Here is a 21,482-nt window from a genome sequence, read left to right as displayed (position 1 = left end):
GGGGTGGGGCCTTATCTCTGCTGATGTCAGGGTGGAAAGTTTGCACTCTGAGTGGGGTTCTCAGGTGTCTGTGGGAGCACTGGGAGGTTGTGGGTCTTCGCTCCTCGTGCAAATCACTGTTGCCTTCGGTAGGGTAGGCTTGGGGGGAGCAGACCCTTGCTTCTTTGGAAGTACGCGTTTGAGCTCAGAGAATCAAAGACTAAATATGTGTTGGAAGGCATGGAAGCCGTGCTTAGACTAGTCCTGTGTCCCCCCTCCCTAGCTGCTCAGGCAGAAATTCCCCCAGCTCAGCATCCCTGACGAGGGGGTCTGTCATGGTGGAGAGCTCATTGCCTCACAAGGATGTTCATTTCCCGTCTGCTGTCTGGCCAGCGCAGGCTCTTTCTGGGCTGTCCCAAGACTCCTGTGGACCTGCCGTGAGGGCAGAGCTCATTTTGGGAGTGCAGTATGCTGGGTTTTACGAGGTAAGGCCAAGGGCACTGGTCCCCTGGGACTTCTTCTGTGCCCCCAACCTAGAGGATCTGGGAGAGCGCAACTTGGAATGAGATTCTGGGGTCCAGCCCGCTGTGGAGGAACAGGGGTCCCCCTTCCCGTGCAGTCTCACGTCCTCTACCTGTGGGCTTCTCCCCACCTGCAGTCCTGGCCTGGGCCAGATGGCCTGGGCTGGGGTGTGCGTTAGGGAGATTGGCCTGGAGTGACCCCACCCCTTTCTGCAGCTGAGTCATTATTCCTCGTGGCTGGCCTACCCCATCCCCAGTTTCCTTCTCTGCAGGGAGGGGCTTCCCAGTGGCCGCGTGAGAAAGAGCACAGTCTTTGTGAGCGTGGAGGGAGGACGCAGGGTCGCCGGCTCGCGGGGTCAGTGTGCGGCCGTTTGATGTGCCTGGCCGGCTGTGGGGACGCTGGCCCGCATAAAGAGGCCATAGAATTGCTGCCTCACACTGGCCCGCTGCGGGGCTACCCCCAGCCCGGCTCCCTCTGACCTCTGTCCTTCAGCGGAGGGAATCTGCTCCCCCAGCTCCACCTCAGCCGCGAGGGGTGGCAGGAGCCCCTTTGAAAGCCCTCAAAGGCCTCTTTATATATCCCTCTGACACTCCCTTCCCAGAGGAGCTACCAGGAGGTGCCTTTCCTCCTGCCTCCTCCACTCCTGAATTTTGGAGAAAGTTCAGGCCAAGTTTGTTCCTGTTGCTCAGTTTCATTTCCCTGTGCTCCCTGCTGGGGCCTAACCTGAGGTAGGGGGGTGGGCAGGGATGGGGCATTCCAGCCTGGGAGGCTCTGTCCCATCCACTCACCACCTTTGAACCCTTAGGAGAGCTGCCCCCTCTGGGGGTCGGGCTGGAATTTCCTTGGTGCGTGGGGGGATGGGGGTAGGCACTTAGGTCTTTCCTATCTCTTCCACCTCCCACTCCCAGGCTGCTTTCAGCCATTTATTCTGTAGGTAAGCATTTCCCAGGCCCCTTCTCATGCTAGGGTGGGTGCTGGAGAGTTGCAGTGGAGCCTACAGCCTGCTCTGAGGGTGCACTCGAAGTCTCCCGGTGTCTGGAGCTGGGTAGGTAAAATGCAGGTTCCCCGAACGTGCCCACGGCTCTCGGTCTCCCAGGGCTGGAGCTCTGCTCCCCCAAGGGTGAGGGAAGATGGCCTGGAGCACAGCTCCCTAAAGGTTCCCAGAAGTCTTGGGTTTCCTCCAGCTTTCTTGCTGTCCCGTTATCAGGGGGCCCAGAAAAGGGGGGAGATATTTGGACCTTGAGAGGGACTTGTCCTCCTTAGAAAGCTGCTATTCACAAGGTTAGGCCAGACTCCCCCTTTCGTGTACCTCCACTTCCCTCCTCTTCCCGCCCCCCTCCCCACCAGGTGAGCACTCAGGGGCTGGCTCTTCTGGTTGAGCTTCTGTTTGCCGGACCGGGCGCTCCAGGAGCAGTGGGGCAGGAGGATCTGAGTCAGAAGCATCTCTGAGGCTGGAGGGGAGGGTTGGATCCTGTTTCCCCGTCTGTATTCCTGAGGAGGCGGGGGAGCCCCTGAAACAGAGGGACCCAACGGGGATCTGTCACTTTCAAGCTTTGGGAAGAAGTGTGCCCTGGGGCTGTGGATTGGAGTGGGTGTGACAAACTGCTTCCTGTTCCCCTCTGAACCTGGGACCCTGGGGCCTGGGCTTTTCTGTTTGTGTCCTTGGGAAAAAGGCCCTGGAGGGGCTGCTGGTGACTTGAGCTTGTGCTATGGGTGTCCTCTGCAGTTTCTTCCACGTGAGGGCTGGGCTGGGGATGCAGTGGGGGAGGCTGGGGCACTGGGGAAGGTGTAAGGAGGAGAAAGGGGGGACTTTGGAAGGGAGAGTATTCTTATGGGCTTGGACTTTTCTCGGGCACTTCTGGGCTGGGAAGAGTCAAGTCTGTGGTGGCGAGAGTGCCCAAAAGAGGGAGGACGGGCTCAGCAACCTAAGAGGAGAGGGGTGCAGAGCAGGGCTGGAGCCCGCCTACTTCCTACCCAACTCCTTTCAAGGAATTCCTTACCTGGCCCAGCCCCTGGTCACTGGGTAAAGCACCTCTGGGGGGTGGAGAGAGGGGCTGGGAGGGGGAAGCAGCTGGGCGGGGGAGGCGCTGGGCTGGGGGAGGATTTTGCCTTTCTCCCTTGTGGGCTGTGGAGGTCCGGCTTGGTGCTGGGAGTGGGGAGCTGGATTAAGGGAGGGAGTAAGTCAGGTGGGGTGATTAATGTTTGCCGGAGAGCTGCAATTTATTTAAACCACAGGGAGCAACCAGGGCTTGGGTGCATGTTGTGGGAGAGGCTGAGTCTGTTAAAGTCTGTTTACTCAGGGAGGACCTGGTCCCTTTAAAACCCAGGGCAGGTGAGTCTCCAAGGCCCTCCCAGACTTGGTGGAACTTGGGGGAGGCGGCTGCCTAGCCCTGTCTGAAGTCTCTTCCTTGGTCTACAAGCTGCAAAGCCCTGGAAGGCAGTTACGGAACGGACACATCTTACCCAGGATTGATGGCCGTCTGTTTTCTTTGTGGCACAGCTCAGAGAGCAACCTACAACATGCTTCGTAACACAAAAGTCCCTGCGGGGCTTAGTGATATTTGAAACGATAAAAGAAGTTGAAGCACCAAGTCATGAGCTGCTGAGATTGGAAGAGGGCATGAGTGAGGGCCGAGGGTGCTCCGGGAAGGCTCTCCGGTAGGCCCAGGCCCTTGGCAGTAAACCTTGCACAGGAGCAGTGCTCTTCAACAGTGTCAATGGGGTTGAGTCGGTGAAGCCGGGGAAGGCACTCCAGACTCTAGTCATAAGTGGCGTGAAGCTCTGTCCACCCGTCTACGCCGCCATGGGATGGAAGGCAGGTTGGGGGACTAGGGCCCACCCTCTATACCTTCTCTGCATAGCTGACTTGATTTCCCCTCTTTTGTGGTCACTTATAAACAGCGGACTACAGTGGGTGCCACAGTCAGGAAGCAAGACCTGGAGGCCCACTGCCTGTGGGTGGAGGACCCAGGGTGGGTACTCCCCTGGTGGGATGTGTCTGCACAGGAGGCCTAGCAGGAAGGGCTGTGGGGACGTCTGCTGAGAGTGGAGCCAGGTGGGGAGAGAGGAAGTCTGCCAGGGGGTCACTGGCATCATCGCAGTGTCCGCCAGGTGGTGCGGTTTCATGCCCCTGTGAGGCTGGAACCTGGGACCGGCCCCACTGTCCCCTGACAGTTGAGCAGCGTGTGTGGGAATATGTCCTCCCCATGGACGTTGAGCATGGAGAGAAACTCAAGGTAGAGGTTTTCAGGCCTAGGTTCTTCCAGGGGAGCGCTTTTTTTTTTTTTTTGCGGAACGCGGGTCTCTCACTGTTGTGGTCTCTCCCGTTGCGGAGCACAGGCTCCGGACACGCAGTCTCAGCGGCCGTGGCTCACGGGCCCAGCCGCTCCGCGGCATGTGGGATCCTCCCGGACCGGGGCACGAACCCATGTCCCCTGCATCGGCAGGCAGACTCTCAACCACTGTGCCACCAGGGAAGCCCAGGGAGCGCTTTTTAAATGGTTTCAGTAAGAGGTTAAAACCCACCCCGACAAACCACAGCCTCTCTGGTCTTCCTCCTTGCCCTCGTCCTTGGGGTGGAGTTATGGTGCAACATGGCTTGTGGCCAGGTAGTATGGAAGAGGAAGTGTGACTCTTAACGAAGGGGAATTGAACAGCCCAGCTTTGGGAAGTAGAGAGAGAAAAGCGAACAAACCAGGCCTGGCAGAGGGTCTCCAGGGGGCACCTTGGTAAACAGTGCCTCGGGAACTGGGAATTCAGCTGGTTTGATTTTTTTTTTTTCCTTCAATACTAGGAAACAAGGGCAATTGCAAAGATATTCCAAAACAGAGAATTACTAACATCTAGTTGGCTCTGGAGTGTACTGAGGTTTAAAAATCATATTTACCTTATTAATATGTCAACCTTAGGCTCGGATTAACATGCACTTCCTGATTGGCCAGTAGGGAGTGACACCTGGGTGGCAGGGCCGCACCATCAGCCTGGGAGTGAACAAGATTCAGAATTCAGAGCAAATCCTGGAGATCAGATTCGCAGGAATCTCTGTGTGTGTGATTGTCCCAGCTCTTTTAACACTCTGTGATTCTCCCAGTTCTTTTAATACTCTGTGTGTGTGATTGTCCCAGCTCTTTTAGGATCTGAGTGTTGAGTTATGTCCCCACCGAGGCACCCCACGACGACAGACAGGCGGTTAGCATGGCTGAGAAACTAGACCTGCACGGAGGGCCCGCAGAAATGGGTTTCTGGCTGAGTCCTACGCGGTCGGTGGCAGCAAGGAGGAGAGGCCTAGGCATCTGGAGCAAGGCTGAGATGGAGCAGTCCTGGAGTGTGTGAACAGGCCGGAGCCCTACCCGCCTGGTGCATCATGGTCCAGAGGCTGTGGGTGAGCCGCCTGCTGCGGCATCGGAAAGCCCAGCTCCTGCTGGTCAACCTGCTGACCTTCGGCTTGGAGGTGTGCCTGGCTGCGGGTATCACCTACGTGCCACCCCTGCTGTTGGAAGTGGGGGTAGAGGAGAAGTTCATGACCATGGTGCTGGGTGAGTCCCCACATCTTCCTTCCCTCCTGCTCCAGATATGTTTCCCCTGGGGAAGTAGGGCGACAGGGCCTCTGCCCAAAGAGCTGCTTGGAGGCAGAGGTGGCTGCCTGCTGTCCCTGAGCCTGGTGGGTCAGCCTGGCTGGGGAGGGGGTGACCCTGGGCTGAGGGGGTCTGAGAGAAACAAAAGGGTACAGGGACGTTCCCTGGTGACCTCTGTATCTCTGGTCCCTACGCCATGCATGGCCCACAGGAGACACTGGAGAAACTGCCCTTTGTAATTCCTACCTGTGGTCTCGTTTAATTCCTGCAGCAACGCTTTGAGGTTACCCATTTCACAGAGAAGATGATGGAAGCTAATAAGCCGTCAGGTGACTTAGGCCACTGGACGGCTAGCTTAGCTCCTGATTAGCAGGGTCGGGACCACCCTCAGCCCCCACCGCCAGGGCTCTTTCTTGCCTCTAGGGCAGGGGCTGGGCTCCTAACTGCGGACGAATTCTGTAAAAGCCACGGAGGGCAAATATCATCACGGGACTCCCAGGAAGAGGGGGCTCTGTCAGGATGGCAGGCTCTGGGGTCAGACTGCCTGTTGAAACCGTGCCTGTGCACGCGATCACTGGTCAGTTGGGGCACTAGTGATCCTAGTTGTGAGCAGTAAACTGGGGTCCTGTGAAGTACTCAGCACAGCCCCAGTACACAGTTGGCCCTCCATGTGATATCACCATCATTTCCATCCTTCTCGAGGCAGTTGGTACCCTTCCCCCTGCCCCTTCTGGGCCCCAGCCTCCAGCTCATACTACTTGCCCTTCTTGCAGGCATCGGTCCAGTGCTGGGTCTGGTCTCGGTCCCACTCCTAGGCTCAGCCAGCGACCACTGGCGTGGGCGCTATGGTCGCCGGAGGCCCTTCATCTGGGCCCTGTCCCTGGGTGTCCTGCTGAGCCTCTTCCTCATCCCGAGGGCCGGCTGGCTGGCGGGGCTGCTGTGCCCGGACACCAGGCCCCTGGAGCTGGCACTGCTGATCCTGGGCGTGGGGCTGCTGGACTTCTGTGGCCAGGTGTGCTTCACTCCGCTGGAGGCCCTCCTCTCTGACCTCTTCCGGGACCCAGACCACTGTCGCCAGGCGTTCTCCGTCTACGCCTTCATGATCAGCCTGGGGGGCTGCCTGGGCTACCTTCTGCCTGCCATCGACTGGGATGCCAGTGCCCTGGCCCCCTACCTGGGCACCCAGGAAGAGTGCCTCTTCGGCCTGCTTGCTCTCATCTTCCTCACTTGCGTGGCAGCCACACTGTTTGTGGCTGAGGAGGCGGCTCTGGGCCCAGCCGAGCCCGTGGAAGGGCTGTCGGTCCCCTCTGTACCACCCCACTGCTGCCCGTGCCACGCCCGCCTGGCTTTCTGGAACCTGCGCGCCCTCTTTCCCCGGCTGCACCAGCTCTGTTGCCGCATGCCTCACACCCTACGCCGACTCTTCGTGGCCGAGCTGTGCAGTTGGATGGCATTCATGACCTTCACACTGTTTTACACAGACTTTGTGGGCGAGGGGCTATACCAGGGTGTGCCCAGGGCTGAGCCAGGCACCGAGGCCCGGAGACACTATGATGAAGGTAAGGCCTTGGCAGCCCGGGGCCCTGTTGTGGGAGCTGCCCTCCAGTGGATGTCCGGGCGCAGGGAGATGCCCACAGCCTGTGCCTGGGCTGGAAGCTGTGCATTGAGCCCCGATTTCCCCATCAGGACAATGGGCCCGTATGCAGGCTGCGTGGGCAGCTGCTCAAGGAGCAGAGTGGCTCTGCTGTAGTCGCAGCAGAGCCTTGGGCTGATCGGAGAGTTTGATCAGGCATTGCCCCAACTTGATGGAGGACGAGGCTGGGCTTGTTTAAGGTCCAGAAGCTGGGCCTCGGGTTCGCCTGGCCCGAACTTCAGTGTGCCCTCTGCTCCCCTACTGACTTTCCAAATCGCCTTGCCAGCCCCTTCCAGCTCAGGCGTCTGGAATTCTATCTTGGAGCCCACAGCAGAAATGTCTTTGTGTTCCCTCTACCTCTCCTGACAAGCTGAGCACAGCCAGCCCTTAGAACATCTTCCTTTGCCCTTAGCCAGTGGCTTTGGCCACATTCCCTGAGGTCAGTGAAGAACCTACACTCCTGTTGCTATGGGTAGGGCAGGGGATGCTGGGGAGCAGTTCCGGAAAACAGCAGGTCTTGGGCAGCAGGTGCCTGTGGCTCCTAATTCTGAGCACCCCTCCCCCCCCATGGTATTGGGTCCTTTTTCCCTACCCCCTGTCTGATGGCCTCTTCCCCCTCCCCACTCCAGGGGTCCGGATGGGCAGCCTGGGGCTGTTCCTGCAGTGTGCTATCTCCCTGCTCTTCTCTCTGGTCATGGACCGGCTGGTGCAGCGATTCGGCACCAGGGCAGTCTATCTGGCCAGCGTGGTGGCTTTCCCCGTGGCTGCCGGCGCCACGTGCCTGTCCCGCAGCGTGGTGGTGGTGACCGCTTCGGCTGCCCTCACTGGGTTCACCTTCTCTGCCCTGCAGATCCTGCCGTACACGCTAGCATCCCTCTACCACCGGGAGAAGCAGGTACTCGCCCTGGCCGCTGAGTGGAGTGGGGTGGAGGGGCAGCTGACCAGCCCAGGACCGGTGTCTGGCAAGAGAAGCTGGAGAAGGAATTCTTTGATCAGAGAGGAAGCCTGTTGTAGCCCCAGGGCCAGAGACTTGGGCTGCGGAAGGAGGGTGTAGATTAGATTCTGGGAATGACTTCCTGGTGTCAGGACTATAAAGCACTTAAAGTGGATGATTGCAGGAAATGTGAAATCCTTCTCTGGAAATCCTGAAGAATCAGGCTAGCAGAAGGCCTCAGTCAGGGCTGAGTTGTTCTGTGCAGAGGCAGGGGGCTGGATCAGATGACCTCTGGGGTACCCGGCTTCAGCGGCCAGTGAGTGGGAAAGGTCTGGTGTGGGCCACGCCTCTCCTTATTCAGGGGGGGACCTTGTGAGTGACCCAAACCTTGCTTTGGTCTCGGAGATGGGGAAAGCTCCCTACCGCCCCTTCCCCTCTTTTGGTTTGTCTTCCTTTTCTGTTTAATTCTCTCTTTTCTTTTCCTGCCTCACTCCTTTGCCTCGTCCCCTCCCCCCGCCCCCATGGCGGATCTCTGAGCCTGATGCGCCTGACACCGCTCGCCTGGGCACTGTGTAAGTTGGGGGGCCTCCTTCCTGCTCAGCCCCACACTAACCAGCCCCTCCAGGGGCCCCCTTCTCTGGGAAGCCTCCTGACCAGGCTGTGTGGTCACCTTTGTTGTCTCCATTGGCCTCACTGAGCTACAGCCCTGGGTGCAGAGCTCTGCCCAGAGGGCAAGAAGTTGGGGTGTCCCAAGGAAAAAGAGATGCAGCCTGGCTTCATAGGGCTTCTAGACTGTAGGAAAGACATAGTCTGCCCCTTGTAGGACATGGGTGGGGTAACTGGGAGGCTGGTTAAGTGAATAGGTAGCTGCAGGGGTGGGGGTGGAGGTGGGGCTTTGGGTTGGGGGAAGCTGGTCCCCGAGTCCCCTGTCAGTGCATTGATAACCTTCATCATCCTCCACGCTTTCCCACCCTGGTTGGGCTGGTGTCCAGAAGCCAGGCTTGGGCATGTGCCAGGGAACGTGCTGAGCTGGTGGTCTTCCCTTCAGGCTGAGAACACGTCTGTCCCTAGGGGCCTCTCCAAGCTTCAGCCACACTGATCCTTTGTGGGGTGGCAGGCAGGAGGTGAGGTTCCAGGCACGGTTGGCCCCGCACCCCATCTACGTCTGCTTTGTCCACTTCTGGCTGCACCATGAGCCTTGGGATTCCCTTGGTGTCAGGCTTGAGCTCTGCTGTGGCTCCCAGCGCTAATGCAGCTGACCCTGAGAGCTCTGTGTTAGGCACCAGCGGGCCTTGGAAAAGTGGTCAGATGAGTTCTGGCCTCGTCCTTAGATAGGAGGGAGGCTCTGGGACATTGCGGGCAGGGCAGGGGCAGGTCACACTGATCCAAGGCAGACAGTGAGAGGGAACAAGAAGGCTTCGGCCTCAGCACAGCTGGACCATGGGAGTCGGGAAGAGGGCGATTCTTTCTGTTCCTCGCTTCCTCTAGGCTGAGTCTGAGGACCCTCCCTGCCCCAGACTGGTGCCGCAGACCTCACAGTAGGGCAGCAACTATAGCCTGGGCCTGGGACCCACAGTGGGAAGGGAGCGTCTCTCTCTGGTCTCTCTGGAGGTTGACAAGGGTGTCCCGGTAGTGAGGTGGTAGGGGCAGAAGGAGGAGGGTTAGGAGCATCTGTGTGGGGCTTTGGGGCCTTTAGGGCCCCACCTTTGGACTTTGTTCCTCTGCTCTGACATGTCTCTCTGCCCACCTGTCTTCATTCTTCTGTGTCTTTCCTTTTCCTTGGGGTTCTGTTCTCTTCCTAACCTGCAGTACTGAGTTTGTCTGTCACTTACTGATTCTAGGAGAGGCTAGAGGAGACCTAGACTTCTGGTTTCAGATGTCCCCTCCTGCCCCCCTGCCCCCCTTCTGAGGAGAATCCTCACTAGACCCAGACCAAGCAAGGTCTGCTCAGTTTTCTGACCTGCTGCCCGATTTTCATTAAGGCCTCGTGCCTGGTTTCTTCTAGCCCCTGGGATAAAGGCCAGGGCCTGTTCTCCTAGTTGGGGGATCCCATGCTTGGGTACATACCTGTCCTTGTGTGTTCCCCTCTCCCCAGGTTTTCCTGCCCAAATACCGCGGAGATGATGGAGGTGGTGCCAGTGAGGACAGCCTGATGACCAGCTTCTCACCGGGCCCTAAGGCCGGATCTCCCTTCCCCAATGGACACCTGGGTGCTGGAGGCAGCGGCCTGCTCCCTCCTCCACCAGCACTCTGCGGGGCCTCCGCCTGCGATGTCTCCATGCGTGCAGTGGTGGGCGAGCCACCGGAGGCCAGGGTTGTTCCGGGCCGGGGCATCTGCCTGGACCTTGCCGTCCTGGACAGTGCCTTCCTGCTGTCCCAGGTGGCCCCGTCTCTCTTTATGGGCTCCATTGTTCAGCTCAGCCAGTCTGTCACTGCCTATATGGTGTCGGCTGCAGGTCTGGGTCTGGTTGCCATTTACTTTGTCACACAGGTGGTATTTGACAAGAGCGACTTGGCCAAATACTCTGTGTAGAGTACTTCCAACCCATTGAGGGAGGACCTGCCTCACTGGGTCCCAGCTCTCCCTATTCCAGTCCCCCCCCACCACGTTGGCCCGGTAGGGCTGTGGGCTGGCCTTCCAGTTTCTATTGCTGCCAAAGTGATGTGGCTCTCTGCTGCCGCCCTGTGGCAGTGAGGTGTATAGCTGCACAAGTAAGGGACTGGGGCTTCTTCCCTCCCACCTCTCCTCAGTCTTTAGGGCTGGCTGACTGGAAGCTCTCCAGCAGGCTTCAGTCTGGACTTCCACAAGGAAAGAAGGGCAGGGCATTTAATTAACTCTGTGCACTGGAATGCAGGACTCTGCCGGGGGATCACCCAGGCTCAGGGTTAACAGCTAGTGTCCTGGTTGAGAAATACCCAGAGAAGGGATTTGGGGAGCTGAGTAAAACTCAGCCACCTGGTCTCCTACAACCAAGGCCTCTTATCCCATAGGTTCTCCCAGTGTCGCTCTTGCATGGGAGTTTGTAATGTGAAACGGCTCCTCTACAGGATTTGAAAGTATGAAAGTTATTGGGGGACGCGGTCCTGAGGGGAGAAGGGAAGCTGCCTAGCCCCACAGCGCCACCTCTCTCCTGTTCCCCCTCCCCTGCATTTTATTAGGACTTGGCTTGTTGGCCCCTGTGTTGCCATCACAGGGACACGGGTTTTTAAATAATTAACTTATTTATTTAAGTAGAAGGGGAATCAAGGTGTTTAGGGGTTGGGTAGGATGAGATCCCTAATGACTAGGTCCCCTGAGACGATTGGTTATTGGGCTGAGAATTGTCAGAATCTCCTTCTCCTGGAGTGATTGGTCTGGCCCCAGAACTGCCTAACCCTGAGCCTGGAAGCTCTGCTTACCCCAACTGATATCCCAAATCCTGTTACCCAAGGCGGGGAGGGCTGGGGAAACGTGAAGGGTGGGGCTTCAGGTCTCAGCAGCCTCCGTAGCCTCACCTCCCCTCTTGGCCCTGCCGTCCCCCCCAGCTCCCCTCTGCTCCCTCTAGGACTGGGCTGATGAAGGAGCTGCCCAACCCCACCTTTCCCCACTGGCTCCACAGCCCTCTCCTTGGGGCTGTTTTGGGACCAGAAGCACAGAGTGTGGCTCCTTGAGCCTTTATCCGTCTCAGCCCCCAGGGCATATCTGTGCTTGGGGAATCTAGCACAGAAACTCAGGAGCACCCCCTGCCTGGGCTAAGGAGGTCTTATCTCCGGGGGCTTTAAGTGCCGTTTGCAATAATGTTATGTCTTATTTATTTAGTGGAGTAAATATTTTATACTGTATGTGAGCAATCAGAGTATAATGTTTATGGTGATGAAATTAAAGCCTTCTTATATGTTTAATTGGTCTTTGTGTCTTTTCTGAGCGGAAAAGACCAAATCTCTCTCAAATTATCCTCAGCTTCCTTCTCATCAGGACCGTTTTGGCAGCTTCAGTTCCCAGCACCACCAGCAGGTGGAGCCATAGACCAACACTCTTTTGTCCTTTGGCGATTGGGTGTGGCTGTGCTTCCCCAGAATTGGGGAGTCCCTTTGAGGGTGAGGGAGAGGGCGGGAGAGTAAGAAGTATAGAGAGTGGGGGCATTTTCCTTCTCAAATGGCTCGCGGTGTGGCCAAGGAGATGGAGCAAGCACCCATTATCAACCACAGCAATAGGAAGCCCCTGGCATGTATGGGTGAGGATTCGACACCACTGTGCCTCGGTTCCCACCCTTTCCCACCTCCTTCACCCTTCCTGCCAGGCTCAGGTCAAGTTCAGTCTTCTCAGCCTTGCCATTTCCTCATCCCTCCAAACTTCACCGGCCTTCCTGTCCCTTAAATTCAAGTGGTCAGTATAGTTAACACCCTAGGCAAGGACTAGCTTTATTTTTTAAATGTTCTGTTTTATTTAACTTTCTATTAGTTTTCAAACACACACAAGAAATGAGCCTGGTGATAATGAACCCAACTTCAACATTTATTAACATTCTGCCATTTTTATTTCATCTATTTTCCCTCCCCCACCCTTCCCCACCCCCCCCCCCGGGGGTATTTTTAAAGCATATGGCAGATACAATTTCACTTCACCTGAAAATACTTCAGAATGTATCTTTAAGAAATAGGGCTTTTAAACAACTTGATCACGATACCATGAATATATTCAACAAACAGTAATTCCTTATCATCAATTACCCAGCCCATGTACATTTTTCCCCAATTGCCTTGAAAATGTCTTTTTACAGCTGGTTTGTTCAAATCAAGATGGAAGAAAAACAACTATTAATTTGCATTTAGTGGTTATGCTTCTTAGGTTTCTCTTAATCTCTAACAGTTTCCCTCTTTTTTTTTTAAATGCCATTCATTGGTGAAGAAACAGCCATTTTTCCTACAAAATTGTCTACATTCTATGTTTGGCTGACTGTAAAATGTTCCTTCTTTCCCCCTTTCCCCCCATAATCTGGTAATAAGATCTAGAGGCTTGGTTAGATTCAGACTTGATTGTCCCATCAGAGGGACACAGGCCTTTAAATGTTTAACTTAATACCTCTGTACACTCCTACATAATTTTGAAGAAATTTCAGGTATCATATTCCATCCCTAAATATTTCAGGATGTATTTCAAAAATATAAGCACTTATTTAAAAAAAAACAACACATAGTCACTTTGCTATTATCAGACCAAAAAAAAAATTCCTTAGTATAATCAAATATCCAGTCAGTGTTCACATTTCCCTGTCTCATAAATTTTTTTGTAAAAGTTTTTGTTCAAACTGAAATAAGTTCCTTATGTTGCAGTTGGTTGATGTGTCTCTTAAATCTCTTGTAATCCACAGGTACCTCCTCAATTTTAATCTTTTTCTTTGCAATTTGTTTAAGGGAACTAGATTGTTTGTCCTATAGATCATCTGGATTTTGCTGATTGCATCCCTGTAGTGATATTTCACATGTTTTTATTGCCCTTCTATTTTCTGTGATTGCTCTTCTATTTTGGTAATTATAGTCAGAGACCTATTCAGATTTGTTTTTTTTGTTTTTGCAAGAATACTTAATAGGTTTGTGTACCTCCATAGAAGGGAATATGTATTGTCTGCTTGTCTTCCTTTTTTGATGTTAGTAACATTGATATCTTAGATCCATTTTTTCATAGGCATTGGAAAATTATGATATTCTTTTATTTCCTAAACAAATGCTGGACTCTTTCCTTATATTTACCAGTTTTCAAAATAATGAATTGGTTAACTCCTAATGATGACAGAGGTTTTTCCCTTTAATGTCATTATGTATTCATGTGTTTAAACATATGTGATATGTTTCAATCGTTTGCATTTGCTATTCATGTTCAAATTTTTCCCATCTTTGGCCAGTGGGAGCCTCTTCAAGTTGATTTCTTTGAGTCCTTTTGACAAACTTCTAAGTGGTCTTTGAACGCTGCTTTGCTTTCTGGCATGACTAGATGCCCTGGCTCATCTTGTATATTTCTTGCCATAGACCTGGAATGAGCTATTTTCTCTAAGGGTCTCTGATTGCTTTTTATGGAAAAGGGTTTTTTCCCATGGAGACCATAATATCGGCATTGGGAGTACTTGTTACTAGGTTGATCATTGGTTGTAGGTCTTTTCAGTGGACAAAGCTAGGAAAAAAATTTTTTAATGTAAATACATGGTGAGTTTCTGCTGATATTTCCAATTCAAGGTCAGGATTATAGATTATATATGTTTATATATCTACATACATATGTATTTTACTTCTGTATCTAATTTCTACCACACTGAAACAGAGCTGAAGGCCTGGCCCAAGGCTTTCAGCATGTATGTGTGTATGTGTGAGAAGAAGCAAAAAGAACCACCAGTCAGTCATTAATGTCAGCCTGTCTGTGCCACCAGAACGTAGAACCTGGCCCAGAAGCCATGTTCATTCTTTCTCCTGATCCAAGGGAGAAAGAATGAACACTTGGGCAAACTGTTTCAGAATACACAAAAGGAGACTGGGAATCATTAGGGAACAGGAAACTTGGGCTCAGAGAGGCTTTTCTTTTCTTTCTTTTTTTAAAATTGAAACATAGTTGACATACAATATTATGTTAGTTTCAGCGTACTACATAATGCTTTGATATTTGCATACATTATGCAGTGATCACCCCAATAAGTCTAGTGACCATCTGTCCCCATACAAAGCTATTACAATATTATTGACCATATTCCTTATGCTGTATATTACATACTCATGACTTATTTATTATATAACTGGAGATTTGTACCTCTTAATCCCCTTCATCTGTTTCGGCTGTCCCCTGGCCCCCTTTCCCTTCTTGTAACCATCCATCGTTCTCTGTGTCTGTGAGTCTGGTTTTGTTTTGTTTTGTTTTTTAGATTCCACGTATAAGTGAGATCATGCAGTGTTTGTCTTTCCCTGTCTGATATTTCATATCAGAGCATAATACCCTCTAGAGCCATCCATGTTGTCACAAATGGCAAGATTTCTTTTTTATTTTATGGCTGAGTAACATTCCAGTGGGGTGTGTGTGTGTGTGCATGCGTGTGTGTGAGTGCATGCACATATGTACATGTATACCATATCTTCTTTTTTTGTGTGTGTGTGGAGCTGTACTGCATGGCTTGTAGGATTTTAGTTCCCTGAACAGGGATCAAACCCGGGCCCTTGGCAGTGAAAGCGTGGAGTCCTAACCACTGGACTGCCAGGGAATTCCCACCACATCTTCTTTATCCATTCCTCTATTGATGGACACTTAGGTTGCTTCCATATCTTGGCTACTATAAATAATGCTGCAATGCACCTTGGAGTGCATATATCTTTTAATTCAAAATCAGTAATTCAAGTGTTTTTGTCATCTTCAGGTAAATACCAAGAAGTGAAATTGCTGGATCATATGACAGTTCTATTTTTAATTTTTTGAGGAACCTCCATACTGTTTTCCATAGTGGGTGCACCAATTTACATCCCCAACAATATACTAGGATTCCCTTTTCTCCACATCCTTACCAACACTTGTTGTTTGTTGTCTTTTTAATAATAGCCATTCTGACTGGTGTGAGGTGATATCTCACTGTGTGTGTTTTTTTTTTAATTAAACACTTTTTAAATTTTTTGGCTGCATTGGGTCTTCGTTGCTGCACGCGGTCTTTCTCTAGTTGCGGCGAGCGGGGGCTACTCTTTGTTGTGGTGCACGGGCATCTCGTTGCAGTGGCTTCTCTTGTTGTGGAGGAGGGGCTCTAGAGCGCAGGCTCAGTAGTTGTGGCGCACGGGCTTAGTTGCTCCGCGGCATGTGGGATCTTCCTGGACCGGGGCACGAACCCGCGTCCCCTGCATCGGCAGGCGGACTCTCAACCACTGCGCCACCAGGGAAGCCCCAGTATGGTTATTTTAACAATGTTAATTCTTCCAATCCTGATCACAGTATATCTTTTCATCTGTTTGTTGTCTTCAGTTTCTTTCGTCATAGTTTTCCAAGTCCAAGTCGTTTACCTCTGTGGTTAGGTTTGTTCCTAAGTATTTCACTCTCTTTGATGCAGTTAACTTCAGAGGGCCTTTTCTAGCACAAGTTTTCAATATTGGGGACCAGCTAAGCCAGCTCACAGGCTGTGAGGCCTTGTGTTGGTAGCACCTCAGTTTTGTTTTTTTTTATATTGGAGTATAGTTGATTTACAATGGTAGTTCCTCAGTTTTAAACTACATTCTTCACAGAAACACCAACTTGCTAAGAAGTACAGAAGGGGAGGAAAGAAGCAGGAAGAAAGGGGACTCTGGAAAGGAGGAGGAAACTGCAAGTAAGCTCAAAGACGTCACAAATAACATTTACAGAGTCCTTTTCATGTGGGGTCTCAGATGAGTGCAACCTGGCCAGTGCCCTTAAGGAAAATTTAATTTAGGTGGAAAGGAATAAGCATGGATGAATCAAATGTTCATAGATGTATCAGGTGGGATGTACGTGGAAAATTCAGAACATGAACCAAAGATACTAACAGAGTTTAGAGAAGGTAAAGTGATTTTTTTGTGGTGGAGAGAGGAAGGCTCTCTGGCCTCATCATGCTGGATCCTGCCCATCTCCCAGAGGGGGATGGAGCCCTGGGTCCTGGCTTGTGGTCTGAGCCCAGGAATTGGAGAAAGGGGGGTTGGAGTGGGGTTAGATGGGCAGTGCTCCATCTTTGTACATTCATGGGTCTTCCTTTCTGGCCTGGGTGCCTCTCCCTGCAGAGCCGGTTACAGTGAGAATGGAGAGCAGGAAGAGTAGGGGTGGAAGCATCCCATGGGCGGGCAGCTTGGATCTCAGGTTACTTCTTGCGCAGCTGCGGAAAAAGCCCTTGGTTTCCAGGATCAGATTTGATTACAGCAGCCTGGTGGTTTTGTCACTGTTGGCTGGAGGGCTGTTCCGAGTAGGAACTTTCTGACATCCAACACTGTCACCAGATCTCCACACACGTTAGGAGGTTGCTTGGTGTGCCCTGGCGACCGGGTCACTTGACCTCAGTCTGCCCCTTCCTAGCATTTGACCTTCAACAAGTCATTTTAGGGCTTCCCTGGTGGCTCAGTGGTTAAGAATCCACCTGCCAATGCAGGGGACATGGGTTCAAGCCCTGGTCGGGGAAGCTCCCACATGCCGCGGAGCAACGAAGCCTGTGCGCCACAACTACTGAGCCTGAGCTCTAGAGCCTGTGAGCCACAACTACTGAAGCCCGCGTGCCTAGAGCCCGTGCTCCGCAACAAGAGAAGCCACCGCAATGAGAAGCCCACGCACCACAGCGAAGAGTAGCCCCCGCTCACCGCAACTAGAGAAATCCCGCACGCAGCAAGGAAGACCCAACGCAGCCAAAAATAAATTAATTAATTTAAAAAAACAAACAAAAAACACAAGTCATTCTACTATGTGTACAATGAGGGGGTTAATGGACCATCTCTACAGACACAGCTCTAGACTTCCATGCTCCACAGTTCCCTGCCCTGTGTTCCCCTCCCCAGGACACTGTTTAGCACTTTATAGTCCCCAGTTAATGCTCTCCCCTTCCCTCCTTCCATCAAATAATATTTGTCTATCTTCCTATATGCTGGACTCTATGTGTGCCCTGGGGCTGTGGCACTGAAGACTCAATCACTGGCAGCTCAGATGGGGCTGTGAGGAAGCAGACTGGGAGCAGCCTCCTGCCCGCTGAGGGGCCTCCATCCTGGAGAGGAAGCGGGCTCCAGTGAAGCAAGATGTGGGTCCGCCAGTGAGCAGCCGCCCGCACCCTGAGACCACCTCACCGTCTGGCATGATTTCTCCCAGTGACGTGGAGAGAGCAGGTAGGCAGGGGACTCTGTTATCCTTCTTTCACCAGTGACAAAACTGAGGTTTGCTAAGATGATGTGACTTGTCCAAGGGCACACTGACTCAGGGCTGTTTTTGTTCTACCGTCACCAATTTTAAATGGTGGAGGTGAGGGGTATGTAGGAAGCCTCTGTGTTATCTTTGCAGCTCTTCTGTAAGTCTAATATTACTCCAAAATAAAAAGGTTCTTTCGTCTTTTGACCCATCTCACCACATTCTGAAATATACCAACAAAATCAATTAGTCAACCATTACTGTTCACTGAACACCTGATAGGTATAAGGCTCCATGGTACATATAACCAAGGGGGTAATGAATATGTATCAAATGTGGTCTTTGCTCTCTGTGAGTTCTTAGGTTTCCCCATAGAAAAATAAGACACGTTCAAATGAAAAGTTATTTCTAATGGTACAAGGCAGTTTGATAAGTGCCAACAATACATAGGAGTACAAGGGAGATGGGGAGAGAAACCACTGCTAGGAGGATGTTTTTTTTAATAGGGAGAAAGATTATTTCCTTCTACAAAACAAGTTCAGTGTTTTTTTTTAATTTATTTATTTTTTTTATTTTTCGTTGCATTGGGTCTTTGTTGCTGTGCACCGGCTTTCTCTAGTTGCAGCAAGCGGGGGCTACTCTTTGTTGTGGTGTGCGGGCTTCTCATTGCAGTGGCTTCTCTTGTTGTGGACCACGGGCTCTAGGCACATGGGCTCAGTAGTTGTGGCACATGGGCTTCGTTGATCCGCGGCATGTGGGATCTTCCCAGACCAGGGCTCGAACCCACGTCCCCTGCATTGGCAGGTGGATTCTTAAGCACTGCGCCACCAGGGAAGCCCCAAGTTCAGTGTTTTTGACTTAATGAACACTTTTGAAATACATGAGCACTTCAATCGATAGTACATACATTTTCTCAGGCTTCCTGCATTAGTTATAAAGAAAACCACCAAGTCATATTGATTCTACATCCTAAATATCCCTCACACTGATTGCCTCACTGCTAACCTCACTGCCACTGTCATGTTGTCCCTCTCCTGGACCAATTCATTAACCATAGCCATCTCCCTTTATCTGGTCTAATCTCCACTTACCCTGACTCCCGCCGCCATCAGGTCCGTGCTTGTACTGCAGCCTGAGTTAGTTTCCCATGCACTGAGCTGACAGCCCCATGCTTGGGTGGCAGGGGAACCTCAGGAGACTCACCTGAACATGGCTCCTTCACATGTGGCTCCGTCCACCTCTTTATCCCCTTCATTGCCACCTCCCCATTCCCCCAGCCCCTGCTGGGGTTCCCCCAGACCCTGCTTCAGCCATAGTGAGTTTCTTCCCACTGCTCAACCAAACTTTGCTCTTATGAGCCTCAGTGCCTTTGCCATTGCTGCACCCTCTTTGTGGAAAGCCCTCTGCCTCTTCTGTGCCTATGGGAATCGTGGTTATTCTCCAACCCTCAGCTTAAAAATTCCCTTCTCTTGTTCCCTGAAGTTAATCACTTCCTTCTCTGTCTTCCCATAACATACTGCTACTGTGCAACTCATGTATGTTGGACAAAAACTTGGCTTATCCACAGGATGGGGGAAAATATTTGCAAACGAAGCAACTGACAAGGGATTAATCTCCAAAATATACAAACAGCTCAGTAACAAAAAAACAACCCAATCAAAAAATGACTGGGACCAGAGGACAGACAGCAGAAGTAAGAAGAACTACAATCCTGCAGCCTGTGGAACAAAACCCACATTCACAGAAAGATAGACAAGATGAAAAGGCAGAGGCCTAGGTACCAAATGAAGGAACAAGATAAAACCCCAGAAAAACAACTAAATGAAGTGGAGATAGGCAACCTTCCAGAAAAAGAATTCAGAATAATCATAGTGAAGATGATCCAGGACCTCGGAAAAAGAATGGAGGCAAAGATCGAGAAGATGCAAGAAATGTTTAACAAAGACCTAGAAGAATTAAAGAACAAACAAACAGAGATGAACAATACAATAACTGAAATGAAAACTACACTAGAAGGAATCAATAGCAGAATAACTGAGGCAGAAGAATGGATAAGTGACCTGGAAGACAGAATGGTGGAATTCACTGCTGTGGAACAGAATAAAGAAAAAAGAATGAAAAGAAATGAAGACAGCCTAAGAGACCTCTGGGACAACATTAAACGCAACAACATTCGCATTATAGGGGTCCCAGAAGGAGAAGAGAGAGAGAAAGGACCCGAGAAAATATTTGAAGACATTATAGTTGAAAAATTCCCTAACATGGGAAAGGAAATAGCCACCCAAGTCCAGGAAGTGCAGAGAGTCCCATACAGGATAAACCCAAGGAGAAACACGCCAAGACACATAGTAATCAAACTGGCAAAAATTAAAGACAAAGAAAAATTATTGAAAGCAGCAAGGGAAAAATGAAAAATAACATACAAGGGAACTCCCATAAGGTTAACAGCTGATTTCTCAGCAGAAACTCTACAAGCCAGAAGGGAGTGGCATGATACACTTAAAGTGATGAAAGGGAAGAACCTACAACCAAGATTACTCTACCCGGCAAAGATCTCATTCAGATTTGATGGAGAAATCAAAAGCTTTACAGAAAAGCAAAACTAAGAGAATTCAGCACCACCAAACCCACTCTACAACAAATATAAAGGAACTTCTCTAAGTGGGAAACACAAGAGAAGAAAAGGACCTACAAAAACAAACCCCCCAAAATTAAGAAAATGGTAATAGGAACATACATATTGATAATTACCTTAAACGTGAATGGATTAAAAGCTCCAACCTAAAGACACAGGCTTGCTGAATGGATACAAAAACAAGACCCATATATATGCTGTCTACAAGAGACCCACTTCAGACCTAGGGACACATACAGACTGAAAGTGAGGGGATGGAAAAAGATATTCCATGCAAATGAAAATAAAAAGAAAGATGGAGTAGCAATACATTAGATAAAATAGACTTTAAAATAAAGAATGTTACAAGAGACAAGGAAGGACACTACATAATGATCAAGGGATCAATCCAAGAAGAAGATATGACAATTATAAATATATATGCACCCAACATAGGAGAACCTCAATATATAAGGCAACTGCTAACAGCTCTGAAAGAGGAAATCAACAGTAACACAATAATAGTGGGGGACTTTAACACCTCACTTACACCAATGGACAGATCATCCAAACAGAAAATTAATAAGGAAACACAAGCCTTAAATGACACAACAGACCAGACCAGATAGATTTAATTGGTATTTATAGGACATTCCATCCAAAAACAGCAGATTACACTTTCTGCTCAAGTGCCCACGGAACATTCCCCAGGATAGATCACATCTTGGGTCACATATCAAGCCTCAGTAAATTTAAGAAAATTGAAATCATATCAAGCATCTTTTCTGACCACAAAGCTATGAGACTAGAAATCAATTACAGGGAAAAAATCGTAAAAAACACAAACACATGGAGGCTACACAATACGTTACTAAATAACCAAGAGATCACTGAAGAAATCAAAGAGGAAATCAAAAAATACCTAGAGACAAATGACAATGAAAACACGACGATCCAAAACCTATGGGATGCAGCAAAAGCAGTTCTAAGAGGGAAGTTTGTAGCAATACAAGCCTACCTCAAGAAACAAGAAAAGTCTCAAATAAACAATCTAACCTTACACCTAAAGGAACTAGAGAAAGAAGAACAAACAAAACCCAAAGTAAGCAGAAGGAAAGAAATCATAAAGATCAGAGCAGAAATAATCGAAATAGAAACAAAGAAAACAATAGCAAAGATCAATAAAACTAAAAGCTGGTTCTTTGAGAAGATAAACAAAATTGATAAACCATTAGCCAGACTCATCAAGAAAAAGAGGGAGAGGATTCAAATCGATAAAATTAGAAATGAAAAAGGAGAAGTTACAACAGTCACCGCAGAAATACAAAGCATCCTAAGAGATTACTACAAGCACCTCTATGCCAATAAAATGGACAACCTGGAAGAAATGGACA

The 21,482-nt window shown here is 50.5% G+C and overlaps 1 protein-coding gene across 1 annotated transcript; it reads left to right on the top strand.

Moving 5' to 3' along the window:
- The first annotated feature begins 4,779 nt into the window (after positions 1-4,779).
- SLC45A3 (solute carrier family 45 member 3) lies at positions 4,780-11,660 on the top strand. The gene is made up of 4 exons (XM_022593628.3): positions 4,780-5,036; positions 5,849-6,634; positions 7,338-7,603; positions 9,738-11,660. The coding sequence occupies exons 1-4, from the start codon at positions 4,865-4,867 to the stop codon at positions 10,173-10,175; spliced, it is 1,662 nt and encodes a 553-aa protein (XP_022449336.1). The 5' UTR covers positions 4,780-4,864; the 3' UTR covers positions 10,176-11,660.
- Positions 11,661-21,482: the final 9,822 nt, after the last annotated feature.

Source organism: Delphinapterus leucas, chromosome 1 (assembly GCF_059928025.1).
Source record: "Delphinapterus leucas isolate spDelLeu-1000000601 "Yukka" chromosome 1, BTC_Dleu_Yukka2, whole genome shotgun sequence".
In the NCBI taxonomy this organism is placed as follows: Eukaryota; Metazoa; Chordata; class Mammalia; order Artiodactyla; family Monodontidae; genus Delphinapterus; species Delphinapterus leucas.
This window is presented reverse-complemented; position numbering and strand designations above follow the sequence as displayed.